General features: G+C 47.1%; 1 protein-coding gene across 1 annotated transcript in view; it reads left to right on the forward strand.

Annotated features, from left to right (window-relative positions):
- Positions 1–23,280, forward strand: part of Xylt1 (xylosyltransferase 1) — a 297,219-nt gene that overhangs the window by 201,867 nt on the left and 72,072 nt on the right. The window contains exons 4-5 of the mRNA XM_075971992.1: positions 11,298–11,470; positions 12,909–13,111. Coding sequence (XP_075828107.1) covers positions 11,298–11,470; positions 12,909–13,111 — 376 coding nt within the window. The remainder of the gene's footprint in view (positions 1–11,297; positions 11,471–12,908; positions 13,112–23,280) is intronic.

Below are 23,280 nucleotides of genomic sequence, written 5' to 3' on the forward strand. Positions count from 1 at the left end.
TCTTTCTATTTCTTCCTGGTATGTATGAGTGTGGTGTGTGTATGAGTGTGGTGTGTGACATACATACTTATTTCTCTCTCTCTCTCTCTCTCTCTCTCTCTCTCTCTCTCTCTCTCTCTCTCTCTCTCTCTTCCTCTCTCTCTCTCTCTCTCTCTCTCTCTCTCTTCCTCTCTCTCTCTCTCTCTCTCTCTCTCTCTCTCTGTGTGTGTGTGTGTGTGTGTGTGTGTGTGTGTGTGAACTGGCAATTCACCTGAGATTTTTTTCAGTCACTTTCCACCTTTACCTTTTGAGACAGGGTCTCTCATTGATTTGACTAAAACGGCCAATGACCTTTAGGACCCTCCTGGCTCCATCTCAAGCACAAGCTGCCACACCCTACTTTTTGTATGGGTGCTGGGGATCTGAACTCAGATTCTCAGGCTTGCAATGCAGATACCTTACCAATGTCACCATTTCCCCAAACCCAGTTTTTTTTTGTTTTTTCCTTTGAGAGGTTGTCTCACATTGCCTCTCATTCACTAGGTAGCCAATTTTGGCTGGGTTTTTTATTATTATTATTATTCTTTGGCATGGTATAGCATGGGTGTTTTAGGTTTAACAATGAGATCTGAATCCCAGTTCTACAGTGATTAGTAGGCCAGGTCGACAACTTGCTCTGGGTCTGTTTCCTTACCTAGGAAATGAGGATAATCAGTCCCATCCTTCCACCATGCAATGTGGAAAAGAGACGTAAAACCACCCAGCTAGGCAGGCACAGAGCATCACGTTATCTTTTTTATAATATCCCTTTCATCCTTGGTGCCTGGAAAAGGCCACACCAGCAAGGTGGACCAGAACCCATGGGCTGCAGCCTAGCTTTTTCACAGATGATGTGTAGCTGGCCAAGCGACTGGGACCCAATGAATTGCAGGGAAATGTACCATACGCCATCAATATCCATCCCACCAGTTTCCATTTATTGAGCTGTACATCATTAGAATATCCCTGGGCTCTCTACAATAAAATCAATAAGACGGCGCAGCCACGGGCTGTGGTTTAATAACTCCAGACTTGAATAGGGGGAAAGAAAATCAGTGAGCAGGAAAATGTCCTGAGTGCTTGGTCAGAGAGTAGAGGGAGACTTTTTTTCAAAAGAGTGGGAAAGAATTAAGGGTGAGCCAGCCTTAGACTCCATATCTAGAGCAGGGAACTGTGAGGACCTAGGGTTCATCTGGGAAGGAATGATGTGGTTGCTTAAATGTGTGGAGGGGTGGAAAACCTAGGTACTAGGAAGTCTGAGCGGGTATTGCCACCTGAGGACTTCTAAGGAAGGATGGATCCAAGCACCCAATGTCATCTCAGGCTTCATGAAGGGTCCCTTGCTTGAGCCCTAACTGAGTTCATAGTTGTGCAACCCCAGCTATTGTGTTCACACCAAGTGAGATGCTACAGCCTCCACAGACAGTATCATCTTACCAGACTTCTGTCTTATATATGGCCCATCCTACACCCAAGCTCAACATGTGACTCTACAGAATTTAGAAATCATTGGGGCATGGCACACGGAAGTATTTTTTGCTTTGGTCTGTTTTTCCGTGGTGCTGAGAAAGGAACCCAGAGTCTTGCACATGCTAGGAAAGCCCTGCCTGCCCCTTGGCTGTATCCAAGCATGGTTTTTCTGGATCTTATTTGCTTGTTGTTGGCCTGAGATATCCGTGTGGATCTGATGTGCTGTTGGGGCTAAGGATCCCAGGCCTGCACCAGTGGTTTTCAAATATTACCCCATATCACCATCACCCCTGGAGCGGACTTCTCACCGCTCAGATTTTGTTCCACACCCTCAATTTCTGACTCAGGAGCATGAACCAGGACTGGCATTTGCATTTTGCACAAATTTTCTCCGTTTTGGTGTTGCTGCTATTCGAAGACTACCTTTTGGAAATAGTTATGAATTATGACTTCTCAACTAGGGAAGATTTTGCCTATGTAAATCCATCGACACTGGTTAATGGGCTGGGCCCTTTTTGGTTTGGTCATCCTGGGCAGGTACTGCTGGCATCTGGTTGATAAGGCCAGAAATGCCTAAGACAGTCCCCACATCAAAGAGCTACCTGTGCTCAATTAACAGCAGAGCCAAGCATGAGAGGCTCACCCAGAGAAGGTGGTTGGAAGGTGCTGGAGAATGGGCATCTGGGCTGCAGGTGAGCTTAACACCATCTGCAGCAATAGCAAGCTCTAGGACTCTCCTTCACCATAGCCTGGCTGTGATGCATATTTGCATTCAAGGCAGACTGTATCCTGACCTCTTGTCCATCTGCTGGCTCTGTGACCATGAGCAAATCCCATCTCAGAAACTCCCAGCAAACCCTTCCAGGAAACCCGGAGTGAGCAGGGTTCCCTGAGCCAGGAAAAGCAAATATTATCTAGACCTTTGAAATTCCTCTGGGACGTTCAGGGCTGCCTGGCATCACCCGCTCTCCTGTGTTTAACACGCTCAGCACATCCTGTCTGGGAAGGAAGTTGGCGGAGTCAAGTTGTTCTCATCCCTGTGCCTCCTGCACCGCATGCCTCTCGACCACCCCCCTGCCCTGCTTTGTTTTTGATACAGTAGTTCACCTTTATTTTTCCTTACCTGGAATTTATTCTGAAAGTCACCTTGCACCATGGTCATTAGTGGGACCCTTGCTTTCAGTTGAAGAGGTAGGGCCACACAAAGGAATGGGGATCAGGATGGCTAAGCTCTCATGCTTGTAACAGAACACTAAGAATAAGTGGATCTTCCATTGGAGATACACTGTGGCCTCATGCAGAGCTGGTTGGGGAAAAAAGAGTGTGGTGCTGTTGATGTCCAGTCCACATACCTGAATTCGGAGAAATAGAAAATGGAATGTTGACTGGCAGTCAGTGAGGAGGAGAAATGGGGATCTCTGTATGTCACACTCTTGCAAAATGCCAAGTGTGCTGGAGATGGATGGTGGGGTGACGGTTATATACAGCAAGGTAAAGGGACTGATGTCTCTTTGAAAATGGCAGAGGTAGTTACTTAGGTGGGTGTCTTGGGGCCAGACAGATGAAAGCATCGGGTCTCCTAGAGCCGAAGTTACAGGCAGTTGTAAGCCACCCAGGATGGATGCTGGGAACTGAACTCAGGTCATCTGCACTCTTAACTTCAGAGCCATTTCTTCAGCCCCAAAGAGTGGCCATTTCCATGGTATATGTCTTTTAACACAATTTAAGTGCAAAAATAACTGTGGGATGCTCACTGGGGGTGTGATAGGAAGAGAGAGGATAAAAAAGAAAGGCCGAGATGGTTTTTCCTGAACAGAACCATTTCTCCCCATTTCTCCGGAGACTGGAGTGCCTCCCTGACACTCACTGGGCTAAAGAAGACCCAGTTGCAGCTTTCGTGTTGGGACCTCCTTTGGGCACTTAGCTGGCTCCTCCGAGAGGCTTTGGTGCTCCAGAGCAAAGGTCTTCGGCCTCACCCAAAGCCCCTCAGAACAAGTCCAGCCTCTAACCAGTCTGCTGGGTGAGCAGGGCCAGCCACGTGCATCAGCTCAGGCTGAGCCTCCTCCGACTTGTGCCTCTAGGGGCACATGCATGGATGAAGCTGTCTGCCTTCATTCATCAGTCCCCAAACATCCACTGAGCAGTCCCCACCAAGCTCAGCTCTCTACCAGTCCCACAGGCCAGGACAGCATCCTACAAGAGAATGAAGCACAGAGCCTCACTGACAGCTCTCAGGAAAGCCAACCTGATACTTGGGGGAGTTCCATTCAGCCAGTGTTAATTTCATGATTGCCTTAGAATCCTAAGGTATTCTGAATTGTCCATGAATTTTGAGAACTTTCATTTCCCTCACTGGTAAAATAAAGTAAAGGTTCTGGAGCTTGGCAGACCCAAGTGTTTTTCTTGAGTCTGGTACTCACTAGAGAGGGTAAATCTCACTCAGCAGGAGGGGGCCGTTATGACACTTTGCCTCTATAGATCCTGAGATCGTTAAATAGTAAATTGCCAGAGGAGGACTGAGGAAGATGGCTCAGTCAATGAAGTATTTCTTGCTCAAGCAGGAGGACCCAAGTTCAATTCCTAGAGCCCACGGTACTGGGAAGGTGGAGACAGAACGATCTCTGGGGCTTCCTAGTTGGTCAGCTTGGCTGAAACACTGAGAGCCAGGTTCAGACAAAAATCCTGTTGCAAAAAATAAAGTGTAGGGAGATCAAAGAACACACCTAACATTGTGTGGCATGCACCCACCACACATGCGTGCACAACCTCACACACCAGTGCACATCCCATACCGCACACACAGGTACACAACTGTATAGAAGCTGCTGATGTAACTCAGTGGTAGAGCGCTTGCCTCCTGTGTTTAGTGCCTAGTGTTCCCTCCGTGGCACTGGAGAAAAATACTTTTTCCAAGAGGAAAAAGCATCCCCCTCTTGATGCTGAAAAAGAGCCTGCGAGTCCAGTGCTTCTCCTGATACACCCACCCCTTCCTGCATGGTGCTGTTGCTGGCATGTAACCGCCACTCATCTCTGGTGACAAGGAGGACTGGTGACAGCCTGCACATCCATCCCACTCTGTCAGTGGTGATCAGAGAAGTTAGGTGTCTTCCGGAAGCTCTGCTGTGAGAAGCTGGACCCTACACCCAGTCCCATGCACCTCCCACACTCTGTTAACTGTGCCCCAGTTCAGAGCCTCTGACCCAAGGCCATTTGTATGCAACCTCATTTCCACTTCTCTTCAGTCCAAAGAACCCAGCAAGCCAGAAAATGACACTCTCCCACACCAAGAGGCACTTTGAGAATATTAACAGAACCAACCCACAGAGGACCTTGCTGGTGGAGGCTAGTCCAGCCCAGGGGCTCCTTCACATTCATGTTACTTGTGCTTGGGCCAGATGGAAACATTCCAGCTGTGGGTGTTTACTTGTGGGCAGGGGGTCTGCTCGGACCTGAGCATGTTGCTAGGAGCCAGGGCAGCCTCAGACCAGAACCTCTCAGGGGAAGACTGACTGGTTAAATTTAACTTGCTTGATTCTGACCATTGTGGGCCAAGGGCTGAGTAAAAAAGATCCAATTATGCTTTGATTTGCGGAGCATTTGCCTCAGGCCTGGCCCTGTGCTCAGCACTGAACATACACACACATGAGAGAAAGCCAAGACATCTATACCTATGTCTATAACTGTATGTAATTCGTTTCTCTCTGTATTTATAGCTATATCCATTTTCCAGCGGAGAACACCAAGACTTGTAGAGATCACGTAAGACCACCTAAAGTCTCAAGCTCGGGATGACCAGAGGCCACACTCTAAAATCCTTGCATTGGGAGGGGTCTATAGAGCTCATTGGTTAAAAGCACATGCTGTTCTCGCAAGGGACCTGAGTTTGGTTCCCGGTACCCATGTTGGTAGCTTACAACCTTCCAACTCCCACCAAGTGATCCGCTGCCCTTCTCTGGTTTCCATGGGCATTGCTCTCACATTTGCAAACCCACACACAGATACCCACCTATTCACATAATTAAAAATTTAAAACTCTTTGTAACCCTAGCATCTTTCTTCCATTTCCAGATTAAAGTCCCACACGGCACCCCAATCCCAAGCATCCCCAGAAGCAGGACATACAAACATATCCCTGCCTAGGGACTAGGGGACCACATCAAATGTTGTTCCCTAGACATTGTCCATCTTGGGATTTCTGCTGTTCATTTGCTAGTCTTTTGTTGTTTCTTTTTCTTTTCTTTCTTTTTTTTTTTGAGGCAAGCTGTCTTATTAGCCTGGAACTCACCAAGTAGACTAGGTTGGCCAAAGGTACAGCCTCAGGCATCCTTCTTTCCCCATCTCCCTAGCACTGGGATTGCAAGTGTGCAGCACCTCAGAGCTTGAACTCAGGACTTACCTGTGCAAGGCAAGCATCTCCCCAGCCTGCACAGATGTGTTGAAAACAAATGTTTTCAGTTGGTAATGGCTGGCTCCACAAATGCAGATCCCACAGGTACAGAGCAATGCTTCCTGTTTCTTTTCTTATGCACACACCTATGAAAACATTTGGTTTATAGCTTAGGCATACTAATGAGTTCCTAACAACTGATAACTGAACAGGGCGATCCCCATAACACACTGTAGGAGTTGTTATTTAAAACTCCTAAGTTGTTTCCTTCTGCCACTTTTCTGAACAGAGGGGAACATAATGGAAGCTAAAGAAAGTGGCACGGAGGACAAGCAGGCTCCCATGGGCCTCTTTCTCTCACCACCCTGGAGGACACTAAATGGTCATCAAGTCCACAGGATAGAGCCCTACTGAGTTGTTGTAAGAGGCTTAGCATGCCCCGACCTGTTAGCGGAGGAGCGGCGCGCCCCTCCTCAGCCTTCCTCCTGCACCTCAGACACACACTTGATATTCTCCCCCGTCAGTGTGGCTCTTAGCATTCATCTGGAGTCAGCTTCTCCGGCTGCCTCTAATCACTCTGATTTTTCCACTTATTTTCTATTTTATGCCACAGGAATCTGATTACGTTGTTAAAGCCGTGCCTCTTTCTTAGGAGCTGGACAGAGTGTGGGTTTTCGCCTTTCCGAATCCGCTGTGTGAAGAGACCCACATGACTCTAGCCACACAGCATTATCTGTCCGACAAATGAAGCCGCCTGACATGATTCTGCGAGTAGATGCCCCCTTTATACGATGGGGACAGTTTGATGAGCAGAGTGACAGTGTTAGGGCTCCTAGATCACAGGCTCCATCCTTAGCTCAGCTTGTGCTCACTCCCCCTCCCTTCCTTCCCTCCTTCCCTCCCGCTGTCCCTCCCTCCCTGCCTGCCTTCCTTCTTTCCTTCCTTTCTCTTTTCCTCCCTCCTTCCTTCTTCTCTTCCTCCCTTCTCCTTTCCTCCCTCCCTTCCTTCCCTCTCTCTCTCCCTCCCTCAGTCTCTCCCTCCCTGCCTGCCTTCCTTCTTTCCTTCCTTTCTCTCTTCCTCCCTCCTTCCTTCTTCTCTTCCTCTCTTCTCCTTTCCTCATTTCCTCCCTCCCTTTCTCTCTCCCTCCCTCCCTTCCTGTCTGTGCTATGCGTGGAACCCAGTACCTTGAGCATGCTAGGCTGGCGCTCTACCATCGAGCTATATAAACCCAACTCTTGATTTTTGAGACACACCCTTACTATATATTCCAGGCTGGCGTCAAACTGGTGGCTCTCCTGCTTCAAGCTCCTGAGTGCCAGGACTATAGGTGTGTACAGCCACACCCAGTAGCTCCACCTCCCTGAGTTACAGCTTCCATGTGCACTGAGGCCAACTGGCTGATCCTAGAATGGCTTTAAGACACAGTAGCTCTTTCGCTGGCCTGAGGTGTTTTCCAGACACTCCCTTCCCTCCTCCAGAACTAAAGCACCCACAACTCCTTGTCTCAGTTATGAATATGGTTTGCTCTCCAACACTCTAAAGAGGAGTTACGAAAGGATTTTTGGTTTGTTTGTTGTTTGGGTTTTTTTGGTTTTTTTTTTGTTTTGTTTTTTTGTTTTTGTTTTTTGTTTTTTTTATCCATCAAAGCCTGAGTCCCTTTAAAGAACAGTGCAGGGTCGCTGTATCAGGTCTGGTCACTGACTGATGCCACTCTTTGGCACTGGGCATATGGACACAGCAGGATGGCATTGAACTTGTCTGTTTAGCTTCTACTCCCAGCTCTGTCTTCACTGTGTGGCCTGGGAAACATGCCAAACACTGAGCCTCAATGGGTGTTAATGTATTCTTAACCAAGACCAAATAACAAAGGACCCCGAGCCCCCTCTCAGTACGAGTATGTGGCCGGCCCTCAGGAAACATAAGTACCTCTGAACCACCACAGCTTCCACTCTTCATCGGAATTCACTTATTTATCCATTCACTCATTCCGCAACCCTAGCAAGAGACCCTCTGACTAGATACCAAAATGAGTGTTGAAGGAACGAATGGCATTTGGTAGGCTGTCAGGTGGGTAGCTGAATGGCATTCGAGTTGAATGAATGTGTGGAGTGGGTGGGTTGAGGAGGTAAATGGAGTAGGTTTCTCAGTAGGTGGGAAGATGGAATGGATGTGTATATGTATGGAATGGGTGGGTGGATGGATGGATGGATGGATGGATGGATGGAGACAGTAGGTAGATGGATGAGTAGATGGGTGGTGGAGATATATATATATATATATATATATATATTATATATGTATGTATACACACACACACAAATATATATATATATATATTTGTTGGTCATCTAGAGTCAATCTCTGAACAAATGCAGAAATTCTTTCGAAACACCTCTGAAAGCCTTTAGCTCCCTGCCTTCTTACCTGCAATAGCTTATGAGGTATTTAATTAACAAGCGCCACTGTCAACCCTCCTTTCCAAGGTCTCGGTGTGATTGTGTAGTCTACATTAGTGGTTGAGGGCATGGTCTTCAAGACCTGTCTTTGCATCTCAGCATTAACTAATTAATGCTGCGTGACCTTGAACAAATCCCTTGGCCTCTCTAAGCTGTGGGTTTTCCTCTGAAGAATGGCGGTAATAACAGCCTTGCAGGTTGTCAGGAAGATTAATGAAATAATGAGATCAAGCCCAGACCACTGCTCCATGCAGGTATTGTTATTGGACAGAGCTGGTATGTTCCCGCTTGAAGCTTTTGTTCTTCACAAGGCACCTGCTGTGTGTGTTGGGTTTTACCTGAGTGTTATGTGTCTGATGGTAAATGAGATGGATATAGCCCCGCATCTCTCGGACCTTATGCTCTAGCAGAATGCTCAGATAATAAACAAGCAAACACATAAACAACTTCAGATGGTGTTAAATGATGTGCAGAAAATTGGAACAGGTGAAGGGAGAGATGGAGAGTGAAGGTAATCTTTTATTGGACTTGTGCTGGTGACAAGAAGGTGTGACCATGCTAAAACCAAGGGGGAGGGTGTCCGGGGACCAGGATTCACTATCAAATTGCACCAAGATCCAGGAGCTTGTGCAGGTAAAAAGTAAGAAAGGGAGGGGCGAGCTGGCTGGGCAGGCACTCAGAACAGAGTTCAGAGGATTTGCTGTGTGGAGCTGTGAAAGCCATACAGTGTGGTTTGGACATTACTCTTGCTGGTAAGGGGTTTTGGTTTGGTTTGGTGGTTTTGCCAATCATAAGAAGAGAGGAATGATTTAAGACATATAAGTTTTTCTGTGTAACCTAGGCTGGCCTAAAACTTGTGATCCTTCTGCCTCAACCTCCTAAATACTGAGATTACAGGTGTGTGTCAGCCACCCTGGGTTTGGACATTCTTCACACTAATCTTGTCTTCTGGAAAGAGACTTCATCTGACTGCCGCTAAACTTTCTGATCACAACCCACCCAGTCCCACTCCCAAAGCTACTACTGATGAGGTTGAACATTCTGAATTCTCAGCAACCTTAGCTGTCCCTCAGGGACACCTGAAACCACAGCGATGTCCTGGGCCCCACAAACTCTGCCAGGAATCCATTTAAACTAGAAGACATGGTCATCATAGGGAAAGCCAGACAGTACTGAGTCAGATTTAGGAGGCTGTTTCTCACTGGTCTTGGCCCCAGAAACAGGGAGTTTCTGAGGCTGATTTGGGGGAAAGGGTGTCTGGAATCCTTTATCCAAGTGGATTGGGTATGGGATCTGGCTCTCATAAAGTAACAGATGATAATCTATGACAGTGACAGACCTCCAGTTTGATTCTGGAGCTCAAAGTGGGTCATTGAGACTTAGATACCAGTCATATTTATATTGGTTTTCTTCTAGCAACTTCTCTCCATCCTCCAGTATGATGTATAGCGAGTACCTCTTTATCTGATAGTTCCAACAAAACTGGGGTATTTTTGTCCCCTTGGCATCCATCTAAACAGTGTTACACCAAGGAAGTGCCAAGTTCTGGCTGGCCAGTCCTGAGCTGCAGGCCACCTCTGGATTGATAATCCCAATGACGCTGCCTGCTTCTGCAGACTGAGCATGAATAAGAAGAGCCACAGAGAGTGTCTGCGAAAGTGCTGAGGAAAGAACTCTGTTAGTAAGGTACTTAGAGTACAGACCTGGAGACCCAAGGTCAGATCCTCGGCACCTCTGTAATGAAGCCAGTCCTGCAATCCCAGTGCCAAGGAGGCAGAGACAAGAGGATCCTTGAGGCTTGCTGGCCAGCCGATCCTGCCAAATCAGTGCTCCAGGTTCAATGAGACACTCTCTTTTAAAAAGATATGGTTAAGAGCAATTAAGAAAGACACCCAACATTAACCTCTGGCCTCCACATACATACACATGTACACATGCACATACACACTCACACAGACTGAGAGAGAGAGACAGAGAGAGAGACAGACACAGAGAGAGAGAGACAGACACAGAGAGAGACAGACACAGAGAGGGGGAAACAGGTACCAGATACACAGTATCAGATATGGTTTGCTGCTAGACAGAGTCACACTTCTGATTACCAATACTGTTTTGTACACTTGAAACTTTGTCAAAAGGTCAGAGTTCATGTGACTCTCTTATCACACCTGAACATGTTGACCACTGTTTGGGGAAGAAAGGAAAAATCTTCTAGACAGACAAAGGCATGTTCACCCCAGATTTCCTCTGCAGTTTGTCTTTGGCGGCCCTCATCCCTGCCTTGTTTGGTAGCTTATCTTAGTTAGGGTTACTGTCCCTGAAGTGAAACACCATGTCTAAAGCAATTTGTAGAGGAAAGGGTTTACTTGGCTTATGCTTCCATCTTCCTGTTCATCATCGAAGGAAATCAGGGCAGGAACTCAAACAGGGAAGGAACTTGGAAGCAGGAGCTGATGCAGAGGCCATGAGGGGTGCTGTTACTGGCTTGCTCCTTGTGGCCTGCCCATCTGGCTTCCTTATAGAACCACAGGACCACCAGTCCAGGGGTGGCACTACCCACAATGTTCTGGGCCGTCCCCCATCAATAACTAATTAAGAAAATGCCCTACAGACTTGCCTAATGCCCAATCTTATGGAGGCATTTTCTCAATTGAGATTCCCTCCTCTCAGATGACTTTAGCATGTGTCAAGTTGACATAGTACTGCCCAGCACACAGCTGAATGTATGTGTCTGCCTTTTCAAACCCCTGCAGGTTAGAGAATGCTATAAGCAGCACAGTATCTTGCTACGTTGTATCTGGACAGCATAAGGACCTAAAGTTTGCTTCGTTCATCTGAATCAAGCTCTAGAATTCAGCGTGGATGCTGTGCTTCTGTCCCCCGGGGGCAGCAAAGGAGACAGTCCCAGCTTCCCAAAGGGCAGGCTACCCTCAAGCTCATGTCTGTGGTCTTCTGGTTTTCCCCAGGCAAAGCCAACAAGAATGTCCAGTGGGATGAGGACACTGTGGAGTACATGCCCACCAACCCGGTCAGAATCGCCTTTGTCCTGGTGGTCCATGGTCGTGCTTCTCGGCAGCTACAGCGCATGTTCAAGGCCATCTACCACAAAGACCACTTCTACTACATCCACGTGGATAAGGTGAGGAGCTCATAGCTCATAGCTCTGTGCTGGGCTTCCTCTGCAGTCTGTCTGTCTATCTATCTCTGAACCTTCCTCCCATCTCACAAGTCCAGGCTAAGGTCTAGAGACCGAACCAGCAGCAAATGATCCTGAAGTGTGTGTGTATGTGTGCGCGCGTGTGCGCGCGCTGCTAGTTTTAGAATATTTAACTGTGGCTCTCCGCTTTTCCTACAAACATTGTTTCTCTGGTTGTTTGTCTTTTTTATCCTTCCTCGACACATGATAATTACACATATTTATGGGGTACAATTTGATATGTTGATATATGTATACACAACGAGCCAGTTCGTTCAGGAAATTAGCATATCCATAGCTTTAAAATGTTTCTCATTCCTTTGTGATCGGATCGTTCAAGATCCTCCCATGAACTTTTTTCGACATGTTCTACATTACTGTTAGCGTTTGTCTCCCTCCTACGTGTCACATACGAGAATTTCTTCTCTGAGACTAACTGGGCTGCTTTTCACCTCTTCTTCTCCCTATCTGGTTGGTACCCACTGCCTGCCTTCACAGACCTGTAAAACTAGCATCCCAGGAATGGGCTCACTTTTCCTAGAAAAGTCCAGGTAGTTGAGGTAGTGTTTTGGACCATGTGCTAATCGGTGCTGCCCTGGTCTGACTGCAGCTGCAGAACACGGACAATAAATGGGTGTGGTTGTATGCCAATAAAATCTAATTGCCAAAACCCACACTTGACTTGCTGACCCTGGTGCCATCTTTCCGTAGAAGTTTCTGTTAATCTGTTGATGTCACAAGATGTGTGCAGATCTAGAACCCTGGAACTCATAAGACAGAGGCAGGAAAATTGCTCTGAGATCAAGTTCAGCCTCAGATAAGACCCTGTCTTCATAGAAAACCACACATTGAGGTTGTAGAACACTCAACAGTGGTAGAACACTCGACTAAGTACAAGGTCCAGTTATAGCTTCTACCCTCAATAAAACTAAAGAGGCAAGAGGGCTATTTTCATCCTCCAGATGTGTTTCTCATCAGCCTGTGAAACAGTAAGGGAGGGGGATGATCCTGAAGAACAACACATGCAAACTCTACCTCCTACCTGCAAAGACTCACCAGATTTAGTTTTTGAGCTTGGTACCCTCAGATAACATGGAGGAGTCAACCATTATCATGTGGCGTGCGGGCCCCACAAGCTCGAGGCCGCTGGTTGACTAGCTCAACAATGGGCCTGAGAATCTGAATTTCAGTAGACCATGAAAAACTCGTGTGAATTGAATGTTTGAATATTGATGCAGAAAGATGCCACAGGCTGACATCAACAGCAGCCAGTGTGATCAGACACACCAACCACAGGAGGAGCAGGGTGACCGGGATGTCCATGGGCTGATGTTTTCTGGGCTGTTTACTGTTGCCTTTTCCTTTTCTCTCCTGGGGAAAGCGTTCCAATTACTTGCACCGGCAAGTGCTCCAGTTCTCCAGTCAGTACGACAATGTCCGAGTCACCTCCTGGAGAATGGCCACCATCTGGGGCGGGGCCAGCCTCCTGTCCACCTACCTGCAGAGCATGCGGGATCTCCTGGAGATGACCGACTGGCCCTGGGACTTCTTCATCAACCTCAGTGCTGCCGACTACCCCATCAGGTGAGGCCGTCAACAGCTCCCAGGCAGCTAGTTCCTGCTTCCCTTCCCTCCCTATGTAACAACAGTGGGGACCCGAGAAAGTACAGGCAGTCAGCCTCCTGTCTGGAGAAGCATCCTGCCTCGTGAGATGAACCATGTTTTCCCTACAGTATCACCCAACATTGTTTTCAAAAAGCAGAGAGCAGAAATGGGAGAGCATCGTGTTCCTAATTTTACAAAAAAAAGGCCAGCTCTAGTATGGGCAAGAGGAAGCTGGGCTTGGAAGAGCTGTAACACATAGTGAGGAATAGAGTAACAAGATACGAGATTAGAGAGTAGAGCTAGCTTTTGTCATGTATCAGTTACTCCAAGTCAGATGAAAGCATGTTTTGAGCAGAAAAAGGGCAGATATGACCTTGATGTTGAACTCAAAGCAAGCTAATAGAAGGGAGGCTGCTTACAACAGCCCAGACTAGGTCTCAGATAAGCAAGAAAGACCCTGGAATGTTTACTCTAGAGCAAGATGTGTTGGCAAGCAGGGATGGAGCACAGAAGAGCATGGAAGAACGTTCTAGACCCGGATTTGTGAGCCATGCACTATTGACATTTGGTCTGACTGATTTGTTGCTATGAGGCTTGTCCTTGCAATGTCAGGCATTTATCAGTGTCTCTGGTCTCTACCTCCAAGCTGCCAATAGCATGCTGTGCCCATTTATGTCCTTACACCGTGTCTGAAGAGACTGTCAATGTCACCGGCGGTTGAGAGCCATCGTTTCTTTATAAGAGAAAATATTATGGGCAAATATCAATCAAAAATGAACTTTGTATATTTGAGAAATCTGAAAATGGGTGAAGTTTAGTAAACAATAGCTGGAGGAAGGGTGACTCTAGACACTAGACAAGGGGTGGTCAGAACATTCCCTTGCCATCTTCCAATAAGGAGAGAATTCAGAAATTTCTTGAAAATTCTGTGTAGAGCAGATACTGTTTGAGGTCATTTCTTGAGCCCTTATAGGGAACCCAGCAGATCAATGGTCAGACTGAGGTCCACTGTCACGCATTGAAGACTTGAAAAAGCAAGTATTAGAACCGGTTCTGTCTGGTTCCAAAGTAGATGTTCTTTCTGCTTGCAATTAACCTCTTGGGAGAGCCAGGAGCATGGACTGTCTGTGGAGTTGCAAGCAAGAAGGAAACAGCCAGGTAGGCACAGCCACTGCTGCCCCCTAGAAATGCTGCTTTGCATTGATTACAGTCCCAACTGTAGCCATGACCCCTTACCCTGAAGGGTCAGTGTCATACAGTATGCAGGCTTAGACACTCACCAGACTGCTCAGCACGGGAGTCTGAGATCTGTCATGGAAGCAGCAGCAGATTCCCGGGAACATAAATCTGTGCATGTGATACTAGGAGGGAATAACAGACCGCAGCAGAGCACCAGGCCTGTGCAAGGGGCTCAGTGCATGTCAGCTGCTGGCCGAGGTTGCATCTTTTATCTTTGCAAGGGTCCTAGTTATCGTTTCTCAGACCATGTGCTGAAGGTGTGTTCTTTGTAGCTCCTTTAGCTTTACAGTGCGTTGTTTGACTCTGTGCATGGTTTATTCTCCCTCCCCCTCCCAGGTCATTGCCAGGGTGCACACCCACCCCTTAGCTCTTCTGTTCACTCCATCCTGTCAGCCTCATGGCCAGAGGCACCTCATGCTCTGGGGCTCTGCTGTTTCCTCTTGCTGTTGTTTCTACGAAGTCGCCCCACACAAAAACATACGGATTTTGCAGATGAATGGTTTCATCCTGGGAAACTCTGATAGGTTTTTTCTTCCCATCTGCTGTCCCATCTGTAGCTTCTAAAATGACTCCTTCCATCCCAGGAAGAATAAGAAAGCTAAGAGCTTTCTCAGAGGACAGTGGGAGTGCCCACTTCAGACTTTTCCAAGAGGCTTTAAGGACTTGGGGAGTCTTCGGGGACAGAAGTAACCCAAGGTATCCACTCTGAACACCCACCCACCATTACTGGGAGTGAAGACTCTCTTCTGGCAATAAAGACTCACTGGCTTACTGAGTCATAGACATGTCAGTTCCTAGACACAGGTAGCCATGTGAATTGGTGCATACGACTTGAATTTTATACATCTCTGCTTTACACTTTAGAGTGAGCACAATAGCAGTACCTCTTGCAAGGGGTTGTTGGGAGACAAAAATGAAAAATGATACATCATAAGCATCACACAGAAGCTGATGGATAGCAAGTGCTGAGTGGATACAGGCTGGTCCCAGCAACGGGGCGAAGTGCGCCGGCACAAGCAAGGCTTCACACTCCCCCTCCCTTCAAAATATTTCCCCTTTCCCTCTGGTGGAGTGAAAAGGCAAGCAACTATTTCTTGACTCCCATTCTGTCTCAAGGTGTGAAAAGCAGAGTGAGTCTGTGAACGGTGTTTCAAGAGAACACAAGACACAATTTGTGTGTGAAGGAGATTCCTGTGTGGGTAATGGGCAGGCCAAGTAAGCCCAAAGACTCCATGCCTTCCTGCCCTGCTGTTTGATGTGGTACGGCACTGTGTAGACTCTGGCTGAAGCTAGTTAAATGCCAGCACATGGTGAGACGTAAATGCTTCCAGTTCGAGGTCTTGAATCATCAAAAAGCATGTTAATTGCATTTTTTCATTGCCTGCATAGCAAGGAAGTAACTTTTGACTGGTCACGTGTACACACGGATTAAACCATGAATATTTCTTTTGGTTGTTTTGTTTGGGCCTGCACAGAGACACCCATCCTTGGGACCTTTGCTTTGAAGCAAACAGAGAAGGGTTGAATATGTCCACAGCCCCTCTCTGTGGTGTGTGTGTGTGTGTGTATGTGTGTGTGTGTGTGTGTGTGTGTGTGTGTGTGTGTTGTGTAGCAGAAGCTGTTGCCTAGGGGAAACGGTATTCACACTAAACCCAGGATCTGCCTTTCTTCCTCTTAAAGACATGGGGCCATAAAAACATAACACGTGAGACCACTGTGTAAACACATAAGTTATGTTAATCACAGACTCAAATCTGTGTCTTAGGAGAGTACCAGTGTTGGGGACTGCAGAGTTGAAGAAGTTTGAAAATCCAAGTAGATGGGACAGGAAGCAGGTGGCCAGGCTCTCCAGTCTCCCCAAACCAGTGTTTGTATGAGACCTACAATTCAAGTATCTCCTGCAAACCTACTATGTACCAAATCCTCTACTGAGGATCTTTTTTTAAATATTTATTTATTATGTATACAGTATACAATATTCTGTCTGCGTGTATGTCTGCAGACCAGAAGAGGGCAGCAGACCTCACCACAGATGGTTGTGAGCCACCATGTGGTTGCCGGGAATTGAACTCAGGACCTTTGGAAGAGCAGGCAATGCTCTTAACCACTGAGCCATCTCTCCAGCCCCTCTACTGAGGACCTTAACACATGGTTTGTTTGAATTCCCATCCTATAAAGGAGAGATATGTAAGAAGCCAGTGGGCTTCACAGGCCTACTGAGAGTCATAGCCTTGACAAGACCCAGAGAAGAACTGAGGTACCTGAGGGCTGGACATCAGTGTAGACGCCCAGATTCGGGGTTCAGTTGCTCCTATATCGTCATCCCTTTCATCAGTTCGGTGGCTCTAATTGGTTGAAGGAATCCCTACAGCTGACACCAAGAGACAGCCACGGCGCAAGGGTGCACACGGCTTTGCAGGTGCTGATCTTCCGACAGCGTTGTGGGCAGGGTGGGGATCTACCCAGTGACCTTTGTTCTTGCTCCTGACTCTGCAGAACAGGACAGGTGTCTGCGGAAGTCCTGGTTTCCTGGGGGCAGATGCAGAGTTACAAGTGGAAATTGGAGACTTGGGCTTGAGATCCGAGCTTACTTTATTTTCTTTTGTTATCTTACTACTCAACCCCTTATGATGGCAATTCAGGGGTGTCTTGGGGAGGGAAGGGTATGAGCCATCCTGGTGAGATCAGGGGAGAGAACGCTCTATATCCATGAATGAGCTCACAAGATGGGCTCCCTTCCGACAAACCCGGAGACTTCACAGGTCTACTGTAAGTCAAAGACTTGACAAAACCCAGTCAATGTCTTGTGATCTTCTGTTAGTGGATCACAAAGACTCGGTCCTGCAGGACAAACAGAGGAGCCAGCAGGTTCGTGCTTTGAGCTACCTACTGGTCTGTTAGTGCCTTGGCGTTTACACTGGGAAACTTTTGGAGAAGACACCCTTTGAGAAAGGGTCTGATCTTTGAGATCCATCTTTCAGAAATTATGTTGGCAACTCTGGGAGAAGAGATGGAAGGGCCCAAATGGAGATGGGGAGACAGTGGACGAGCCCATGGCTTCTGCTGCTCCCAGAACCATGGCTACAAAATTGCTCTCAACATCCACACAGAAGCAAGCTTCCAGAAGCCATATGAGCTTCCAGAATCCACACAGCCATTTAGCCTTACGGTCACACACAGCCAAGCAGCTCCCTTCTGTTTGGGGACTGAGAGTCCCAACCTGAACAGACAACCTGCTTCAGGAGACTCACAAGAACATTTCAATGGGAGATAGAGCAAGGAACAGAGCAGCCCAGTGGCCTGAGACAAGAGTTTAGTACAGCAGGTTAGAAGAGAAGCTTGAAGTCAGACAGGTCACAGCCTGCGGACTTAAGGAGAAAGGAGTTTGGATGAAAGCATCTCGTCTTGGTTTCCTTGTCTGTTTTGTAAACGTGGCAAAACATGTGTAACATGAAACTTACCATCTCTGCCATTTTTATGGATGCAGATGAGTGATACTGAGTGTGTTCATATTGGATAATCATCATACCCATCAGTCCCCAAGGACTGTCTTGACCTCGTAAAAATAACTTCCTCTCCCTCTGGTCCTTGGCAGCCACAACTGACCCATCCCCATAAGTTTGTTAATTCTGTGGACCTCTTGTAAGGGAAGTCATGCAGTGATTGGTTTGTGGCTGTCTTATGTCACTTAGCATAAAGTCCTCAAGGTTAGCCATGGGAGTGTGTGTCAGAATGGCCTTCCTTTAAAAGCTGGGTAATGTTCACTTCTATGACCACATGGAATGATTCTAACTTTTGACTGTTTTGAATGATGCTGGCATCAGAATGGATGTAAAGATACCTCCTCATTATTTCTTAAGTGGGTTTAAATATCGCTAAATTTTTCTGTATTCAGTCTTGGTCTTTTGAGTAACAACCATAATGATGGCCATAATGGCTGTACCATTGTGCATTCCCACAGTGCCGTGTGAGAGTTCTGGTTTCCTTACTTCCTCTTCAGCACTGTTCGTATTTGTTTGTAAAACTATCCTAAGGAGTTTAAAGTTTCTGTCTTTATCAAGTACATAAACCCTTGAAACAAAAGCCAAGAACCCCTTGGACAGCTGATATCCCTGTTTGTAGACCAGATAGGAAGCTGTCTCCCAAGAGGAGCTTACAACCCGTTCTGTTGCTGTTGTTTTTGTTATTGGTGGTGGTGGTGGTATGTGTAAGTATGCATGCAGATATGCCATGGGATGTATGTGGCAATCAGAGAATAACCTCCCGTCTGTCCTCAGCTTCCATTTTGTTTGATACAGGGCCTATTTTTCACTATTGCATACCCCAAGCAACCTGGCTTCTGACCTCCCAGGGATTCTCCCAGCTCCCCGTCTTCTCTCACCATGTGAGTGCTGGGCTTACAGGCATATGTTATATGTCTGGCTTTAGGTGAGTTCGAGGGATCCAAACTCAGCTTCTTGAACATGCATGGCAAGTGCTCTACCCACTGAGTCATCTCCACAGAGCTCAAAGGATCCTGCTAGAACGTCGCCCCAGCCCACATCAAGCTAACTTCACATTTCCCAGTTTTTCTGAGTGGGACCCCTGTTCTGATGAGGAGCAGATAAAAACTTATGTATCCTTCGTGGTACTGCTGCACCCAGCACCCAGCCACATAGTCTAACGGTAACCCTCACAACACTCTCACATGCACCCCCACTTCTGATGTCCTCCATCCCCACCCAGGTCAGACCCTCATCAACTCAGACCTGCAGACCCCCTGGGGATCATAAGCTAACCCAGGCCCTGAGAGACCAGATCTTCCAGCAAACCTTTTATCAGGTACCATCCCGGGGCTGGGTCCTAAGGGAGTACGTCTTGACCCTCATGGTGAGGTTCTCAATAAGAGAAACCTGGGTTTTGAGTGATTCTCGAAAATTCTGAGCTCTGCTCTGGACCAACTGATTACAATTCTCTCTGGGTAGCAAGAATCTCTGTACATGTAAATCTCCGTATATGGGTGTAATGCATGACAGAGGGCTGAAAGCTACTGTCAGAGGGTAGGAATCGAGGCATTCATCACATAATTACAGAAACAGATAGAAACTCTCTGCTATGATGGAAAGTATGGATGCGGGGGAGATGGCGCAGTCGGTAAAACACTTGCCAGGCAAGCATGAGGCCCTGAGTGTAATCCCCAGAACCCGTGTAAATGACGGTGACGGTGAGTGCTGTGCAATCTCCATGCTGAGAAGGTGGAGACAGGAAGAGCCTGGGCCTCTCTGGATAGCCAGCCTAGCCCAACTGGTAAATTACAGGCTAATAAGAGACCCAGTCTCAAAACACAAGGGAACAACTCCTGAGATGGAATACACAAACACACACATACACTCTCACACACACTCACACATACTCGCATACACATGCACACACACAAAGCAATAAAGTATATGAGCTGCATATACTAGGAAGTCTTATTTAAGGGTCCCAGCATGTGGGACACTGAGTGACCTGTGCTGTGTCAGCATCTGAACCACTTTTGCCTTTGAGCGCTCTGAGATGCGCACCCTCATTTCTGAAACCCTGAAGCCCCAGGGACAAAAGCTTGCAACCAAAGCTCCACCCAGATAATGTGTGATCTGAAAGGGTGCACCTGCTCAGACTGCTGCTGATGCAGGGCCCGGGATAGTGAGCCCTGCCGGTAATTATGCTGTTAACAGCCTTGTTTGCATCTAGTAGCAAAATAAACATATCTCCAGCCCTGTTATTTTTCCAGTCGGCAGCCCACACCCGCGCCTTTGCAGAAATGCGGCTTGTTTTCCTCCTTCCTGATGTTCAAGCTGTATTTTCGACCAGACAGCTCTTGGGCCTTCTTGAAGCTAAGACAGACCCCCATTATTTACTAGACAAAAGGGGAGCAGCTGGAACAGCTGGAGTTCTTGGACTTCTCTTGAGAGCCAGATAAAAAACACTCAGATTCCTTGGAAAACCACAAGTGGTCACTTTGGTGTAGGGCATCATCTTAGTCCGTGTAAATAAGGATGGAGATTTCTGGAAGGATGGAGAAAAGTGCACAGCATCGGTGGGAAAACTGGAGAACAACAGACAGGAAATGAATGGGCGGTGCGCCTAAGGAGTGCTGCCAGCACGCTGCACTTCCCCCCAGACTCCCCAGTTCTTGCAGTGCCAGGCGGTACCGGGCAGGCTCCTGGGAGAGAGTTCTTAGTTCTTTCTATTTCACCTACTCTTTTTAAAAGAAAATACTACCCAGAGTGTTGGAGAGGAAGGTTTTTGATGGCTTTCTCTTGAGTGGCGTGAAGTTCGCTCTCTGGCCTACAATGAAGCACAGTTGGTTCCATCATACAAAGGTGCTTTCTAGGAGCCTGTCAGAATCCAGGCCGTGTGCTAGTCCAGCATCCTCTGATAACCCTGTCTGGGGCTATGGGAATGCATCCCCACATATCATCCAATGCTGTCGACCGTATGAGGCTACACAAAAATTGAAGTGTGCCTCATGATGCAAAGCAACTCAGTTTTAAATATTATTTCAGCTTAAAAACTAACAGAGACCTCAGAATCCTTAGGTTTGTTTCATGGAGCATAACTCCCCTAGACAGCATTAATTATCTGCTCTTATAATCCCCAGAGAAGAGCGAGGCAGTGCCACACAGTTCAAAAACAAATGTTCTACCATCCCCTGCCGATGGTCTCACCAGATCTCATGTCTGTGGTGAGGTGAATCTTTAAAGGTATTTCATCCTGATTCCTCCCTCTGTGGACCTTGTGGGTCTCTGTCATCTTGGAAGCAACTCTCTATGTGCTTGTAGATGGGATGTATCCGGTCCTGGCGTCTCCTTCCCTGGTACGCAGACACACTTCTTAGAGGAACAAAGCCTTCTTTCATCTGCCTTTTCCACTGTGGCCATGGGCAGGAATAGTGTGCATGCAAGGATGCTCTACGTGCATGTTGGGAATTCGAATGTGAGCCTAGGGTAGTCCATGACACAGGCAAACAGCATGGTAGGGTGTTACTCCTCTTGCCTGTTCCTGCACCTGTGAATAGGTGGAAGTTCATTTCAAGGGCAACCTGAATAGACAGCAGCTCTTAAAACATCATGTGAAACAGGGATTTGTGTTTGTTGCTTTTTATGCTGATGATGGAAGGGACGTGGATGAGTACAGGGCCCACCGGGCAGAGTTATAGTACAGGCTTTGGATGAATAAATGTAAAATGTGGGTTTCTACATCTTTATTATTATGTGCATCTCCTCCCTTGCTGCCATCCTCAGCCACAGCTCTGCATAGTGAGTAGCCTGTCAAGGCCCTGGAAGTAGATGCCCAGCAGAATCTCGTGAGATCTGCCATTCTACCGTAGACAATCCCAGTTGACATCATTGCTTGCTGCTTATTGGTCATGACATCCTGGGCCAAGTGTGTCGTGTATGATCCACAGTCACTCTTGAAACAGCCTGGGGTAGTAAATACCACTCTAGCATCTCACTGTACAGATAAACTGAAGCTATGAAGTAAGAGAATTTTTCAGGGTCTCAAAACTCAGGCATCCGGACTAGGATTCAGATCTGTGCTGCTTCCATTACAGGGGAAAGAAGCAGCTCCTGTTACTCTTCTTTAAAAAATCATCATCATTGTCATCAGTTTTGTGTGTGTGTGTGTGTGTGTCTGTGTCTGTGTCTGTGTTATGTGTTCTTGTAGAAGGCCAGAGAACAACTTTGAAAGTCTGTTCTCTCTTTTTACCTTGGGTTGTAGAGATCAGACTCAGGTCGTCGGGTTTTGCTGGCAAGCATCTTTGAACCACTTGCTGTCCCCAGGTTCTGTCATACTTATTTCATAGCTCTGAACTGAAGCTCTTTAGCCATTCCTCCCCATCTAAGTCCCTGCTGGATAAGCTCTGGCAGAAAGGTACACGGAACAAAGCACAAGAGCCAACTGGTCAACCTTTTCTGCTATGTCCTTACTGCACCCCACGTGGTCACACCCAAAGGGCAGAGATTCATCAGGTCAGATTCAGTTGATTTATATAAGGTCAACAGTCAAGTAGCAGTCAGGCAGGGATTCCAACATGGGCTCAGTGGACTGCCAAGTTAAAGGTGCTTTGCATAGCTGTCCTGGGCTGCCACTGGGTTGCATAAGTGACTGACACTCAGAACACCAATCCATGCCTCCACAGCCAGTGTTGATGAATAATGGAGACTTCAGTGACAGTGTTTGCCCCAAGCATAAACCTAGGAGCCAGTTGTCCTGCATCAGGCAGTCACAGCTATCACAGCCCTCTGCAATTCTGCCTGCTTTGGCTTGAACTCTACATACTTTGTCCCAAGTGCCTAACTTTGGTGTTCCATAGAATTCTCATTCATTTAGACAAGAGTTTGAATATAATTAAGAAGGAATGGTTACCATCATTTCTGATATGCATATAGTCATTCCTATGCAATAATAATAATAATAATAATGTTGACATTTTATATACTTTCAACTGCTCTACAAGGGCAGAAAGAAAGAGGGCATGTCTGCAAGCCAGGGAAAGGGCCTTCACTGGGAATCCACTTCATTGGCATTTTTGGTCTTAGACTTCCAGCTTCAGAACTATAGGAAAGTGTCTGTTTTTTAGATTTCCTCGTCTGCGTATCCTGAGCTATTGCACCATTGCACACCCCCTAGCAGCGCTATGTCCTCGTGAGTAAAGCCAACCTGGGCTAGTGCACACCCACTAACTGTGTGCTTACCCACTAGCTCACCCCCTACATTCTCACGATGAGTAAAGTCAACTTTCTAATTCTTCATTTTCTCACAAGAGAAGTGCGACACTGTTGTCTGTAGCAGAGCTGTACAAGAAGCAGTTGCTGAGTGGGAACCCAAGCAGTTATTGTGTCCAGCTCTCTAACAAATTACCTCATGAGCACAAGGTCTCA

This window comes from Microtus pennsylvanicus, chromosome 5, assembly GCF_037038515.1.
Source record: "Microtus pennsylvanicus isolate mMicPen1 chromosome 5, mMicPen1.hap1, whole genome shotgun sequence".
Taxonomy (NCBI): Eukaryota; Metazoa; Chordata; class Mammalia; order Rodentia; family Cricetidae; genus Microtus; species Microtus pennsylvanicus.